General features: G+C 41.8%; 1 protein-coding gene across 1 annotated transcript in view; it reads right to left on the bottom strand.

Moving 5' to 3' along the window:
* LOC122564209 (inactive serine/threonine-protein kinase TEX14-like) overlaps positions 1-15295 on the bottom strand; it is a 155070-nt gene that overhangs the window by 4112 nt on the left and 135663 nt on the right. The window contains exons 24-26 of the mRNA XM_043718905.1: positions 9563-9641; positions 3030-3161; positions 91-274 (exon numbers count right to left, since the gene is read on the bottom strand). Coding sequence (XP_043574840.1) covers positions 91-274; positions 3030-3161; positions 9563-9641 — 395 coding nt within the window. The remainder of the gene's footprint in view (positions 1-90; positions 275-3029; positions 3162-9562; positions 9642-15295) is intronic.

Consider the following 15295-nt stretch of genomic DNA (forward strand, 5'->3'; position numbering starts at 1 on the left):
ACGGCAAGTGGGCAAGAGCTGTAACAGAAATGACAGAGATATAGTGCTGACATTTGAATGCATGGAATGTTGCTTGCTTTGTTTCTCTACCTCTCAGTTTCTTCCAAGGATTTCTGCAAGCTGCACCTTTCCCAGTCACTGGGATGTTCCAACATGCCTTGGCTTGCTTCTTGCTTCACCTCTTGCAAAGCCTCATCCTCTTGCTGATTCTCTGCAGTCTCCTGAACAATCTCTCCTGATGTTATTCCCTCTGGCATTTGATTCACCTTTCCAACTGAAACAAAGCCTGATTATAGGACCCTGCAACACGACGAATCCGATAATTGCTTACATATTAAAAATAAGGTCTAAATAGGAAGCACTTGCTGTTAATTTTTACATATCGTGTTCTGTTTGTCAATAATCTAATAATTTATTTTTAATAATTTTCTTATGTCAGGAATTGAAAATGAAACAATTGGGAGGCAACTGAAAGGATGATGGAAAAACTGGGTCTAAACATTATTTTACAACGAAGATGTAAATATTAAAGTGAAGAGATTTACTATAGATCTTCAGACTGTGGGCATGATTAAGAATTGATGCTGCCATCAAAAAAAAGGAGATGCTGCATAATGGAGGGAGTGAACTCCAGAAATGTGTATATAGTCATAGAGACATACAGCATGGAAACAGATCCTTCGGTCCAACCTGTCCATGCCAACCAGATATCCCAACTCAATCTAGTCCCACCTGCCAGCACCTGGCCCATATCCCTCCAAACCCTGTCTATAGTTCCCTGACTTGTCCTTACCACCCTTCTTAAACAGTGGCACCACGTTGGGCAACCTCCAGTCTTCTGGCGTCTCAGCAAGAGGCCCAGCAATCACTTCCCTAGCTTCCCACAGAGTCCCAGAGTACACCTGATCAGGTCCTGGGGATTTATCTATTTTTGTGTTTCAAGACATCCAGCACTTCCTCCTCTGTAATATGGACATTTTTCAAGATATCACCATCTATTTCCCTACAGTTTATATCTTCCATATCCTTTTCCGCAGTGAATACTAATGCAAAATACTCGTTTAGTATCTGCCCCAACTTCTGCCGCTCCACACAAAGGCCACCTTGCTGATCTTTGAGGGGCCCTATTCTCTCCCTAGATACCCTTTTGTCCTTAATGTATTTGTAAAAACACTTTAGATTCTCCTTAACTCTAATTGCCAAAGCTATCTCATGTCCCCTTGCCCTCCTGATTTCTCTCTTGCTGAGAGGATGTTCCTCTTTGAGGGCAATAGGTATCTAGAATTGGGGACATTGTTTAAGAGTAAAGGGTCTCCAATTTATAATGAAGATAAGGAAGAATTTCTTTTCAGAGGATTTCTGGTTTTTGGGATTTTTTGCCTCAGGAAGCAGTGGAGGCTGCATCACTGAATATATTCAAGACGGAAAGGCAGAGTTAGATTGATTTTTGATTGACAGGGAATTATAGGTAATGACAGATAGGCAGGAGCATGGAGTTAAAGTCACAATCAGATCAGCCATGATTTTACAGAATGGTGGAGTGAGCTTGATGGACTGAATAGCTTCTGTTTCTAGTGATCCTAAAAATGCACATTGCAAACACTTGTAGTACCCCTTAGTACCTTGTGATGGCAGTCTTGGCCTTTGTTCTGCTGGTTCTATAATGTGACCTTGAAACTGGACTTCGAACACAAAGAGCTTGGAGATTTGGGAGGTGGAAGAGAGGTTTTATACACTTGAGATCAGGAAGAAAGTAGTACTTACAGATCCATCTGGGTGTCACAGTAGCTCTGCGGTTAGCACTGCTGTCTCACAGCGCCAGAACCCCGGTTCAAGTTCACTATTGGGCAACTGCCTGGGTGGATTGGCCAGGATAAATTGCCTATAGTATCCAGGGATGTGCAGACTAGATGGATTATCCATGGGAAATGCATGGTTACAGGAATGGGATGGGTTTGGGAGGGATGCTGTTTGGAGGGTCAGTGTGGACTCGATGGGGCCAAATGGCCTGCTTCCACACTGTAGGGATTCCATGATCCACTTGGAAAAGGATCTGGAACTTCCAAGTAGAAAATACATTTTGAAACAAATCATTTCAATAATCCTCAGAACCATCTTTGATTTATAACCCCCTTTTGAAAAATGCTAATAGTCTACAGACTGAGATAAAGCAAGGACAATGGGCATTTCTAGCTCATTGAATCTTCCCTTCCACCTCTGCAACAATAGAGGAAGCTATTTGTGTTAGTTTAGTGGCAAACATCTGTTTCATTGAGCTGATGTAAGTGTTCAAATTAGCCTGAACTATCCCCACTAGTCAGACAAACTCGCAGACGCTGAGGTTTGAATGCCCTCTACCAAACCCCTCTCCCAACCGACCACCACCGCTTCTCTGCCCACCTACTTCCACAGATCTTGTCATTGTCCAGTACATCAATTAGTCATTATTCTTCCTATGTGGAACCTAGACTGTGAATATCAAAGGGCTATTTGACTACAGAAAGTATCAGCAGCTGAGCTAGTCCTCTCCACATGAATGGAGTGGGCATCAGTGCCAGCAATCAAGAATTCTTGTGCTGCGGTTGATTTCAGCACCATAACCATCTCCCAAAGACAAGCCAATTTCAAATGTACTTGTGATCAAACCTGTGATCTGTCTGATTTATGCATTTCTATAGCTATATATTTATTCCTTCACAGGATATGAAATAAAGATAGGAGCAGAGGATTTTCATGTTGAGGGACTGTTGGTGTATGTCTAAATCAAAATGACTCCAAGGCGAAGGTGCACCTGCTGCTTTTGTCCTTCTATGTGATGTAGATTATGAGTTTGCAAAGTGCTGCTGAAGAAGTCTTGGCAAATTGCTGCATCAACTGTAGATAGTATGCACGGCTGTCTGGTAGTAGAGGGATTGGGGTCTTAAGAAGGCAGGAGATAGAGTTCTAATCAAGCAAGTTGTTCTGTGTTTACTTGTTAATTAAACCATGACAGATGTGTTTAAACTGCTACAAGTCTTCACAGCACTTACCTTGATTCTGTTTGTTCTTGTCCAACATTCCAGGCATTCCACTTGCAACAACCTGCAGCTCAGCCAATGTGTCACTGGGAACCCCTAGTTCTGACAACTTTGCCACTTCCTCAACTTGGCCATCAACAGTATCTGTGCAAAGAAAATACATTAATGAACATTCCTAACTCTTTTGGCAGAATGTGGTGAAAGGTAACTCCGTGCATCGGATGGCTGTGGGTATTCTAACCTAAAGCCAGTTTTGCTGCTTATTTAAAGCAGTTTCAGGTGAAACTTTGGGGTTGGAGAGAGCTGATATTTAACTTTGTAAGGGCAATAAACAGGCTGTAGGAATGGGTTATCCATTAAACATCATCTGCTCTTTCCCATTCTTTGACATTCTTTCCCAGTCTGAAAAGTCAGAAGGGGTGGTTAATTAGCAGCCAATCAATTACTGCACAGTTTGTGCTTCTAACTCCTTTTGTAGAATAAGTTGTCGGTGATCTCTTAACTGTGCTCTACTGCAGCATTCAAATGTAGATTTCAATAAAATATAAAGCTTTTCTTGCTAGAGTCTGAAAAAAATTTAATAATGTACATACTGTTCTGAACACTATTTCCTGAGTAATGAAAAGTCATTGATGCTTTAGGGCATTTATACCAATAAAGTCTCTGCAGAAGCACCTTCTGTTCACTTCCCTGCTCTGAACTATATATTCATGTATGTTAACTGCCAGGAAATAGTGTTATCACAGCTGCCTCAGAGATCCATGCCACCCCCCATCACCCACGGCCCATCCCGTATCACTCAGCAGCAGTGACAGTTTCCTCTCTCGTAATGGACATTACCAGATGGCGCCTTCTGTGTTCTTAAGGAAGCACATTCACTGTACTGGAGGATAGTATTTCAGACTAGCCTGGGAACAGAACTGAAGCCTTGTGAACAGTTTAGATACTGCAGCTTATTCCGAGTCAAAAAGTTTCTGGAATCAGTTGAAAATACTTCAGCATGAGCTCATGTTGCAGCAAAATGTTACCCCTCTGGGACAAAAGGTGGCACAGAAACAATAAGTTTTGTTCCTATAATGACTTACACAATGACCTTTAGTAAAATGGTAAGTAATATTTTGAGCAATGTGCAGTAACAGTCATTGTGCTAACCAGATAATGGTTCAACATACAGCCATGAGGGAACTGACCATCTGATTTAGATTTTATACAGTCTTTCATCAAGTTAATTTTCTAGTTCAAAGAGTGTCGACATCTGAGTGTTGCAGAAAGACACTTTCCAGGGTCCAGGACCACATGGTGCAGTAAAGCTTGGGGGTGTTGCTAAAGAGACCCAGTGGGAAAGACGGTCCCACTATAATACACCAAGAGGCTGCACATCTACAAGATCTCTCAGTGTACATTTCATAAAAATGTATATTATAAATATAAATGGCAATTGTAGTTAACTTCAATGTTAAAAAAGTGCACCTTATGTAGTGTCAAATTTATATGATGATGTAATGTATTTTTACATTACATTTTTTACATTACATTACAGTGGGGTAACAGGCCCTTCGGCCCAACAAGTCCACACCACCCCGCCGAAGCGCAACCCACCCATACCCCTACATTTACCCTTACCTAACACTACGGGCAATTTAGAGGAAACCCACGCCGACACAGGGAGAACGTGCAAACTCCACCCAGTCAGTCGCCTGAGGCGGGAATTGAACCCGGCTCTCTGGCGCTGTGAGGCAGTAGTGCTAGCCACCGTGCCGCCCACTAATTTTTATAAATTTTGTGAATAAAGTTTTAAAATGAATCTGTCTTTAGTGATACAGGTTAAAACAATTCATTGGCCTGGACTACAGGAGAATTTATTTCCCTTCTCTTCTCTGAATACTGTAAGGGAATCTTCAATATTCAGCCAATGCAATGGGCCAGGCCGACAGACACTTTCGGTTGACAATCTTAGCAGAAATCAGCCAAGGACAGAATCTTGTAGAGATCTGAGCGATGTGGACTGTGGCAGAATCAGATATGAGATCAGCAAAGCTCATCTTGACATCGAGATCACCTCATTCCAAGTGGCATGGCCAGATACTTGTTAGGCGGTAGTGAAATACAGCTTAGCAGGAATTAGCGCTTGTTAATGCCACAACTTCTGACGCTTTATATTGGTTCCATAATTTCCAGTTTTTTGGATTTAGCTGCCTTCTCTTCACCACAAATGCACAATCCCCCTACACATCCAAACCCCCTTTAGGATGGTTTGTAGCATCTCCGCTTCCTCCTTGAAAAGAGGCCACCAGAGAAACACTCAGCAATGCTGAACAAGGTTAAAGACTTTCTCTGCTCCACTAGGATAAGTGGCACCATTTTCTCTATACAACCAAGGCTATTGCATCTTATTGCATGCTCCATCTTCCCTCATTCACTCTCACCAACCTCTGTGCTGTCTACTCACAGATGTTTACCTCTACATCTTTTCCCCACATTCTCAGCACTAACAGCCATGACACAATCCCTTGCTTTGATTCATTCCAGGAGAAAATGGCCCACAATAGGGTGGAGAGAGCCAAGAGAGGTAAGCTGCCTGACATTCAGCACCTCAAACTCCCCAGAACTTCTATCCCTTGTTCATGGCCCATTCTCACTTTGGACACCTGCAGGTAAAAGGCAGTATCTGCACACTCGCTCCAAGAGACTGGCCTTACAAGACGTCTCCTTCTCCATCTCTGCAGAATAACCATAGATCCCTTAGAGGATATACCAGAAAGACTGCCTCCTGCATTCTACCCCAGTTCAGACCCTGACACCTTGGTGGGTAGGTTAATTACTGCCATGTCTCTATAGCTGGCCCCAGGCACTTGCAAGACAAAGAACAAAGAAAATTTACAGCCCAGGAACGGGCCCTTTGGCCCTCCAGGCCTGAGCCGATCCAAATGTACTGTCTAAACCTGCTGCCCAATTCCTAAGTATCTGTATCCCTCTGCTCCCCACCTAGTCATGCATCTGTCCAGACGCATCTTAAATGAATCTACCATGCCTGCCTCTACCACCTCTGCTGGCAACGCGTTCCAGACGCCCACCACCCTCTGTGTGAAGTACTTGCCGTGTGTAAGCCCCTTAAATTTTACACTTCTCACCTTGAAAGCATGACGTCTCATTATTGAATCCTTCACCCTGGGGGAAAACAATGTCTTGTACAATTTTAACATGACTTACCAGTTCTTATACTCAATACCCCGTTCAATGAAGGCAAGCATACTATATGCCTTCTTGACCACTCTATCCACCTGTGCAGCAACCTTCAGGGTACAATGGACCTGCACTCCCAGATCTCTCTGCTCATCAACTTTTCCCAAGGCTCTTCCATTTATTGTGTAATTCGCTCTAGAATTAGACTTGCCTAAATGCATCACCTCACATTTGTCTGGATTGAAAGCCATCTGCCACTTTTCCGCCCAACTCTCCAGTCTATCTATACCCTCCTGTATTCTCTGACAGTCCCTTATGCTTTCTGCTACTCCACCAATCTTTGTATCATCTGCATCATTTATGTATATTATAAACAACAGTGGCCCCAGCACTGACCCCTGCAGAACACCACTCCATTTCGAGAAACTCCCTTCAACTACTACACTCTGTCTCCTGTTACTCACCAGTTCTTTATCCACCTAGCTAGAACACCCTGCACACCATGTGACTTCACTTTCTCCATTAGTCTACCATAGGAAACCTTATCAAACGCCTTACTAAAATCCATATATATGACATCAACAACCCTTCCTTCATCTATCAACTTGGTCACTTCCTCGAAGAACTCTATTAAGTTGGTAAGGCACGATCTCACCCGCACAACACCATATTGCCTACTACTGATAAGCTCATTCTTTTCTAAATATAAATAGACTCTATCTCTCAGTACCATCTCCAGCAACTTTCCCACTACCAATGTCAGGCTCACTGGTCTGTAGTTACCCTGAATATTCCTACTACCCTTCTTGTACAGGGGGACAACATGAGCAGCCTTCCAGTCCTCTGGCACCTCACCTATATTTAAGGATGCCACAAAGATATCTGTCATAGCCCCAACTATTTTCTCTCTCGCCTCCCTCAGCAACCTGGAATAGATCCCATCCGGTCCTGGGGATGTGTCCACCTTAATAACCTCTAGCCTACCCAACACATCTTCCCTACTTATGCCATATGGCGACCAGGCACCAACTCAGCCCAAGGCAAGACAGGACCCCATGGTGTTGACAATTAAGTACTTCATAGAAATGCACAAGCAAACAGCCAGGCTTGACAGATGTGCTCTGAGTCTCCCACCTCTGGCTGAAGCAGCAAACAGCAAAAAGGCCGAGATGCTATGAGCATCCAAATAGGCATAAAAGTACTATGACAGCAAACAAGGAACCTTAAGATACACCCAGTTAAATCTTTGAGATGGGTGTCTGTCACTGCATGCAAAGCAGACTGGTAGCAGCATTCTACTGAAACATGCCAGTGTGCTCCAAAGTGTAGCATTCAAGTGCAGAATGACATTATAAGTCAAGTGAAGATGCACCATGAGGATGCAATGAAGCTGGTATGTGTTGGATGCTATGGTCTGTGGACAGGGGTTTCATGTGGTTGTTACTCATGGAGCATGCTCTGAGATGTTGATGCTGAATTTCCAAATTTCAGGTCAGGAAGAACAAGAAAGTGATCTGAAATCACCAAATTTCCCTTCTGACTTTCACGCTGGTTATTATTGGTGTCTGATTTCTCTTTAGTTTTCTATTTATCTTGAATGAGAATCATCATATAGTTGAGGATAGATGAAGAGATAACGAGATGCTAATAATGTAAATAGGCCTCCACACTCACTAGCAAGAATCTCATTCAACACTTGCTTGGAAAATGGGAAGCTTTGCTCTCAACATCGGGACATTCTTCACTGGACAAGTCACACGATTTTCCCAACTTTCTCACCAATGCCTCTGTCAATGGGAAGATACTCTCCATTGTTTATCTCCACAGATGATACCTGACCAGCTGAGTATTTCCAATAATTCCCTATTCCTATGACGGGCCATTAACATTTAGAGAAGAAATCAGAACTATGCCACATGATTTTTTGTTTTTAAGGCACAACAAGTTATATTGTATATAAAATGATATTAAACAAAGCAAGCACCACTAACTTAACACTGTAGCTTCCAAAACCTTATACCATTAATTAATTCTATTTTAAATCCCTTTTGGCCCCATAAAAAAAGTTCCCTATGTTAAAAACCCTTGAAGATTCATTCACCCTTCATGGTCCCAACCCAAACATATGCCACGGTGTTCCAGAATTAATTTTAAATCTCAACAGTGTTCCAGGTTTCTTCTAAGGGACATTCCATTACTCTCCACCGGTACAGGTTTCATGACTGTGGATGGCCTTGTTTGTCTTATCAGCAACTATTACCCATCAATCTTGACACAGCTTTTCAAGCTAACATTACTGACTTCTTTCTGCCACAAGGTTCTATCAGGACCACTATCCATTTCATTCACTAGCTACAAGCTAGAGTGAATCTTTCAGTTGATTTCTCACACAAATTTCAAACTGAGATAGAGTTCCATGCACTTTGCACATGGTGAGACATGAAGTTGAAATTGACTTAGGTTAAAGGGAAGACCTAACTGACCATCATTTCCTGTTGGCTCTCTCAAACTGGTAAGATGCAGTCCACACTGCAACAAAAACTGCAAGTGCCTCTGTCTGTTCCCTACATTGAACTGCTTTCTTCTGTTGGCAAATACACAGATAGACAGATTAAAAGAACCTTTCAACCAAGGCTCCATCTTGAAGCACAATCTCTGTGGCAACATCTCATGCCTTGAGATGGTTCAAACAGAAATGAAAATTTATCTTCAAAACAACACTTTGATTTTGTTATCCATATGAACAATTTTAAATGATAATATAACTTTTAGATGTATGTCTCCCACAATTGATGGTCTCGTAAAGGAACTCTCTTAGCACTTACCTTCTTTTGATCTGGGAACTACACATATAATTTAAACCTTTTATTGAAGTAAATATAAACCTTCTGACTGCATTACAAGTTCAAAGGTGGGTTATTCAGTGTTCAGGTTTTGCACTTTTACCTCTAACTTTGTAAAATAAATATGTTAGCTTTTAACTGTAATTGATTCCAAGCCTGTTTAAGTGAATTCGCTTGAGATGCCTACCGATTTCTTAATCAGTTTTCCCCATTTACCAACAGGTGAAAATCATAAAACTTAAAAATTATCCCCTAAAATATATAAACCACAATCTAGATGTTCAGATTATTCCAAATTGTAAAATGATTAGAAATGTTGCACAAGTATATAACTGCAACTGGAAGCTGCACCATGAAACGATAGTGGTGCAACCTGCTCCAGGCTTTGATTACACTGTGCTTTGTCAATTGCAATCTCCGCAGAAAATATTTCACTGCAAAATTGAATAGAAAATACTCCCCTGACTTTTCTCCCTCTAATTATTCAAAATGAATTCTGCTACTGAAGGGATATTCTACCTGTCCGTGGTGTGAGGGAACTGGGAGGCGCTGCACATAGTTTTTCACTAACTGGTTCCGATAGGAAAGTTGTAGTCACCTGAAATTAGAAGAACTTTGAATTTCAATAGAATTTCAATATATTTCAAAAAAATATACTGTGAAAAGATTAACAGACAATGTAATGCCTAAGGATTGTCCAAATATAATAAAACCATCCAATAACAAACATCTTGTATTTACATTGTTGATCACATGGGAAAGCATCTCAAACCACTTCATCTGAATATGGCAACAATTATTACTGAAACAAATGAGACATTAGGGCAAAGGGACACATTGTAGGGAAGTACTGAAGTTTTTAGTATTTGCAGCAGTCTTTACATGACTCCTCAGCTTCTAAATCAACTGTGATCTCAAGTACAGATTGGGACTTGAGTTAGCTAGTCATTCATGAAAATCTTTTAAGGCAGGTTTCACCACAATATAACAGAATCATTCAGTAAAATATCACAATAATTAAAGCTGAAAACAAAGTGAAAAGGTTGGCAATGTGTGGCAAATTTGGATTTGTTCCTTTAGCTACTGCCATTATTGCTTCCTTTAACTAGATTTTAGTCTCTCAATCCTTCAGATGGTTCTAAATAATGGGATGATTAGGGGACTCCTATTTAAAGGTGTCATTTCTATATTAATATTGATTAATAAACCGATGGTTACTGAAATATACCTTGAATAATACATGGAATAATACCACAAGCTGTTGGTTACAAAAATGTTAGGCCTTTACTCTCATCTCCAGACCAGAATTTCTCTCATTCGTCTTTAAAAGCTTCTCTGTATTTCTTTGTCTCTATAATCAATGCTACTATACCCATTGCCCATCTGAACTTTCTTCTCTGTTCTTGCTAAAGCACATTAACGCCCATCCTAGAAATATATGTGCCTCTTTGTGTTCACATTGTACTGAGTTTACAACTCAATGCACCATGTCTGACTCTAGCTCGTTTATTTCCCTCAAATCTTCTACTGCCGACATCTAAACATTTTATGAACTCAAGCTGACCTTCTACATAATATCATGAAAAACATGTGCAAATGTTATAGAGCATAGAACATAGAACAGTACAGCACAGTACAGGCTCCTCGGCCCCCTCATAACATTTAATGACAAATATTCTCTTATATTGAGTGCTGCTGAAAAAAGAGACATGCTGTCAAAGCTTGCACCCAACAGAATCTTCATAAACTACAAAGGGAACGCAACAATTTACACTTCATAAGAAAATGGAACTGATACATGTTGCAAGTTGACTCTGGCTGGTTGAGGCAATGCAGTGGCACATGTGTCAGGGAACTATCACTCTTGTGCTTTTGTTTAATACAAAAAATGTTTTTACCTGCACAAGACAAGTCCTTGCTTTTCGATATATGTGGCTTTTAGCAAATATAAGAGAACCAAAATTGTCAACACAACTCATCATCCTGATTATGTGTCATTAGCTGCTGTAATTTCTCTACTCCCCTCACCTATTCTCATCTATCTCCCTCTGAACTTGTTGTGCTCTGTTCTCTCATGTGTAACCCTGACTTTATTATCAAACCAGCTGATAAGTGTGGTGCTGTTGTCATCTGGCATGCTGATCTCTACAGTGGTTAAGCACCAACTCTCAAGACATGTCCTCCACCAATTAACATCAATCAGTTATTTCCAGGACCATCACTGACCTCATCTCCTATGGAGATCTTTCCTCCACAGCCTCCAACTTCAAAGGCATTGACTCCATACAGCTTGTCTCTACCTTCTTACCAAAATCCACAACAGGACTGCCCTGGCAGCCCCACTGAACAGATTTCTTCCTATCATCACCCTTGTTTGGTCTCTTCACACTCATATCGTGATTCCACTGATGTTTTATGACAATTTTCTGGTCCAAGTCACCTCCCCTTCACCATGATGTGCAATCCTTCTACTGTCTATCCACTGTCAGGATGTTCTGAGGGCTATCCACATCTTCTTCGAAAAGCGAGTGACCAGTCCCTATCCACCACAATGCTCCTTCATCTGGCTAAGCTCATTCTCACTTTGAACGTTTAACTTATCTCTCATTTTCTGAGGCAAAGGTGTGGCTATAGGTACCCACATGGGTTTCAATTATGTATGTCTTTTTGTGAGGTTGTGGGGAACGTAGAACATTCCTTGCTCCAGTCCAATTCGGTGTCCCTCCCACAACTCTTTCTCCATTACATGACTCACAATATGAATGCTGCTTCCTGTCCTCATCTGGAATTGGAAAAAAATTGATTAATTTTGCTCCTAAGTTCTAAACTTTTGTCACCTTCACCTGCTCCATCTCTGACTCTTCCCTTCCCTCCCTTGACTCTCTCTAGGCTGTTCACCAACTTCTATTACAAATCCACCAACTTCAACCATTACCTTGACTACACTTTCTCACATCCTGTTCCAACCAGGACATCATTCCATTGTCTCAGTTTTTCCAACTCAGTCATATTTGTTCAAATGATGCCAATTTTCAAACGGGTGCTGCTAACATGTTCTCCTTTTTCTTCATCTAAGGATTCCTCCCTCCCTGTCAGATCCATTTCCTGCACTTCTGCCTTCAATCTTCTGCGACTGTTCACCCTGACAATCCATATTTCCAAGTTATTGGATCAAGTTACATCAACATTTCACAAAGAGATCACCCAAACAAGAGACTCCCCTATCCAACAAAACTTTAAACTCAAGATCCATTGTCCTGGCCAGACACCCGGCACGCCAACTATGAGAGTAAGAAAAAAATGTTTCAGACATATTACCCTCCATCTGCCTCATTGCCCTCCATGCTTTGACAGTGTTAGTAACTATTGGATTACGGCAATGTTCTGCAACTGTCCTCATTTTGTCTAAAAACAACAGGTTGATAAGAGTATACTTCGTCTGGGAGGCCTTAAATGTCCAACCATGTCAATGCTGAGTCTCCACAGGCCCAGTCACTTACAAAAGAGAGGAGGGAATTCAGTTGATATCTTCTAATGTCGAGATCTACTCCCCCCAATCCCTGGGGCAATTGCAGTTTCACAGGCTTAATAAGGGCCACTTATAGCATCAAATAAAAGAACTAAACAAGCCATTCAATTATTGAAACATTTGCCGAGGCAAGAGCAAAGGGAGTATCCCCAAAGGATAAAATAAGCAAGGAAGAACATTCATTTTGATAAGAGCGGCTTGACCCAACCATGATATTGGAAGGGCCCCCCCATCTTTGAAGGTCTTGTTTAATCTTGCCAAACAAATGAACAAAATTAGCCTTGAATAACTGATCAAAGTTTCACCAATGTGAAAAGCCTACCAACTGCCTCTACCAATGTTAAAATTGTCAGACTTTATACCATTGGCGAGAACTGCCAGAGGATTACTGTAAAGGACCCTTAACCCATCTAATAAACACTCCACCCAGGCCAAACCACTCCAGGGTATAAAAAAGATACAGCTATTCCACTCGATCAAATGCCTTCTCTGCTTCCAAAGAGACCACCAAACCTTGAACCGATCGCTGCTGGCACACTTGAATCATGTTAAGCAACCTTGTAACATTATTAGAGGATCTGCTACCCTTTATAAAGCCCATCTGATCTTTAACAACAGTCGGCAACACCCCTTCCAATCTCAATGCCAAAGTCGAAGACAAAATTTTAAAATCAGAATTTAAGAGCAAGATAGGTCTATAACAAGCATAGTCCTCCGGGGACTTCCCTTTCTTGAGGATAAGAGAGATATTAGCCTCTCTCAAGAATGGTGGGAGGTAATCACAACTATATGAATAGTTATACATTTCTAGCATCGGCCCTGACAGTATGTTTATAAATTCTTTATAAACCTCACTGGGAAGACCATCAGGGCTGGGCACATTTCCACTTTGGAGTTGCCTCACCACCTCCTGTATCTCTTGTGCTGTTAATGGAGCACCCCAGGAAGATCCAAGTTCCTAAAAAAGGACTCCATTTTAACCCATCTATCCTCACAACATTCAGACTGGTACAGTTCAGAATAGAACCTCCCAAACGCCACATTGATCTTTTTATCATTACAAGTAAGAGTCCTATTCCCTTCCCTCTTAGAAGCAATAGATTGGGAGGCATTCTTCTTCCTAACCAGATATGCTAAATATTTACCCGGCCTATCACCATGCTCAAACAACCTTTGCTTCACAAAGGAAAGTTCCTTCCTGGCTGTATATAATATCATGGAGTTTAAGGCAGATCAAAGGGCTGTGATCTGCTGCAGCTTAGTCACTGATGATGTACTGTAATATGCCATCTCAGCTGCCTTCAGTCGTGCTCGAGCTGACGCTGCTGCTCTCCCTTCTGTCGCTTCTGACTGGCCGGTATGAGATAATTATCCCTCTAGCATAGGCCTTAGCAGCCTCCCAAAAAATGGACAGATTACTGGCTGGACCGAAGTTAGTGGCCAAAAATGATTCAAATTCCCTTGAAAAGTACACTTTTGCTGCCCTTGAGGATGAAAGGATCCATTCACCAGTACCATGAGCTCATTGCATTACCCTTAATCTCGACCACTCTGATGCTGCATGACCAGAGGTGGCAATATTCCCAACTGAACAAGATACCACTGAATCTAGAAGAAAGAGGGTTAGGAAAAAAAATCAACTCTTGTATGGCACTTATAAGAATTGGAAAAGAACATAAAGTCCCTGCCCGCAGGATGGAGACGTCTCCAAATGCCTACCAACCCCAGTTCCACACATAGATCACCCAAATGTTTAGATTGTGGAGAAAGCTTTGGGGGAGTGTTTGGGCATTCGTTCCAGCACAGGAAAGCAATTAAAGTCCCCCCCAATAATAATATGCTGCAACACAAAGACCATCAGCTTAGACAGTACATCAGTCAAAAACTTATGGGATAGGGCCAAAGGACAATAGACATTCAAAATACCAAATTCCTTGCCATATATTAGGGCCTGAAGGATAACAAACCGACCATATTCATCCTGAACACAATCTATTAAATTAAATGGAAGATTCCTCTGGACAAGTAAGGCCGGCCTCCTGCTCTTAGTGTTAAAGGACAAGAAAAACACCCTATCAAACTCGCCATGTGTAACTTCAAGTGGTCCTTGTCATTAAGGTGAGTCTCCTGCAACAGGGCCTCTCCTTTTTGAGACTCGTCAGCACCTTTTTCCTTTTAATTGGCAAAATGGATGCCTCTAATATTCCAGGTGCTCCATTTAAGAACACTGCTAGCCATGATCATTTACAAGTTGAAACTTTATTGCTGGAACAGCACAGCAGGTCAGGCAGCATCCAGGGAACAGGAGATTCGACGTTTCGGGCACAGGCCCTTCTTCAGGAAAGAAGGGCACAGGCCCTTCTTCACAGGCCCTTCTCCTGTTCCCTGGATGCTGCCTGACCTGCTGTGCTGTTCCAGCAATAAAGTTTCAACTTTGATCTCCAGCATCTGCAGACCTCACTTTCTCCTCGATGATCATTTACAACTACCTTTGACCTACCAAAAGGAAGAATTTGACGTACAGTATGCTGAACATATGCAAAAAAGACTCGTGGAGTCAATCTACGAAAAACCAAAAAACTAAACTAACTACAAAACACAAAAGGCACTTAATGGGGACTCTACCCCTGCCCATAGAGGGTGCTCACAACTCCCACACACATCCCCATTCCCCTTTCCAGCTCGAGCCGCACCCCCAGACCCAAACAATCAAAGGAAACAAA

Source organism: Chiloscyllium plagiosum, chromosome 28 (assembly GCF_004010195.1).
Source record: "Chiloscyllium plagiosum isolate BGI_BamShark_2017 chromosome 28, ASM401019v2, whole genome shotgun sequence".
Classification (NCBI taxonomy): domain Eukaryota; kingdom Metazoa; phylum Chordata; class Chondrichthyes; order Orectolobiformes; family Hemiscylliidae; genus Chiloscyllium; species Chiloscyllium plagiosum.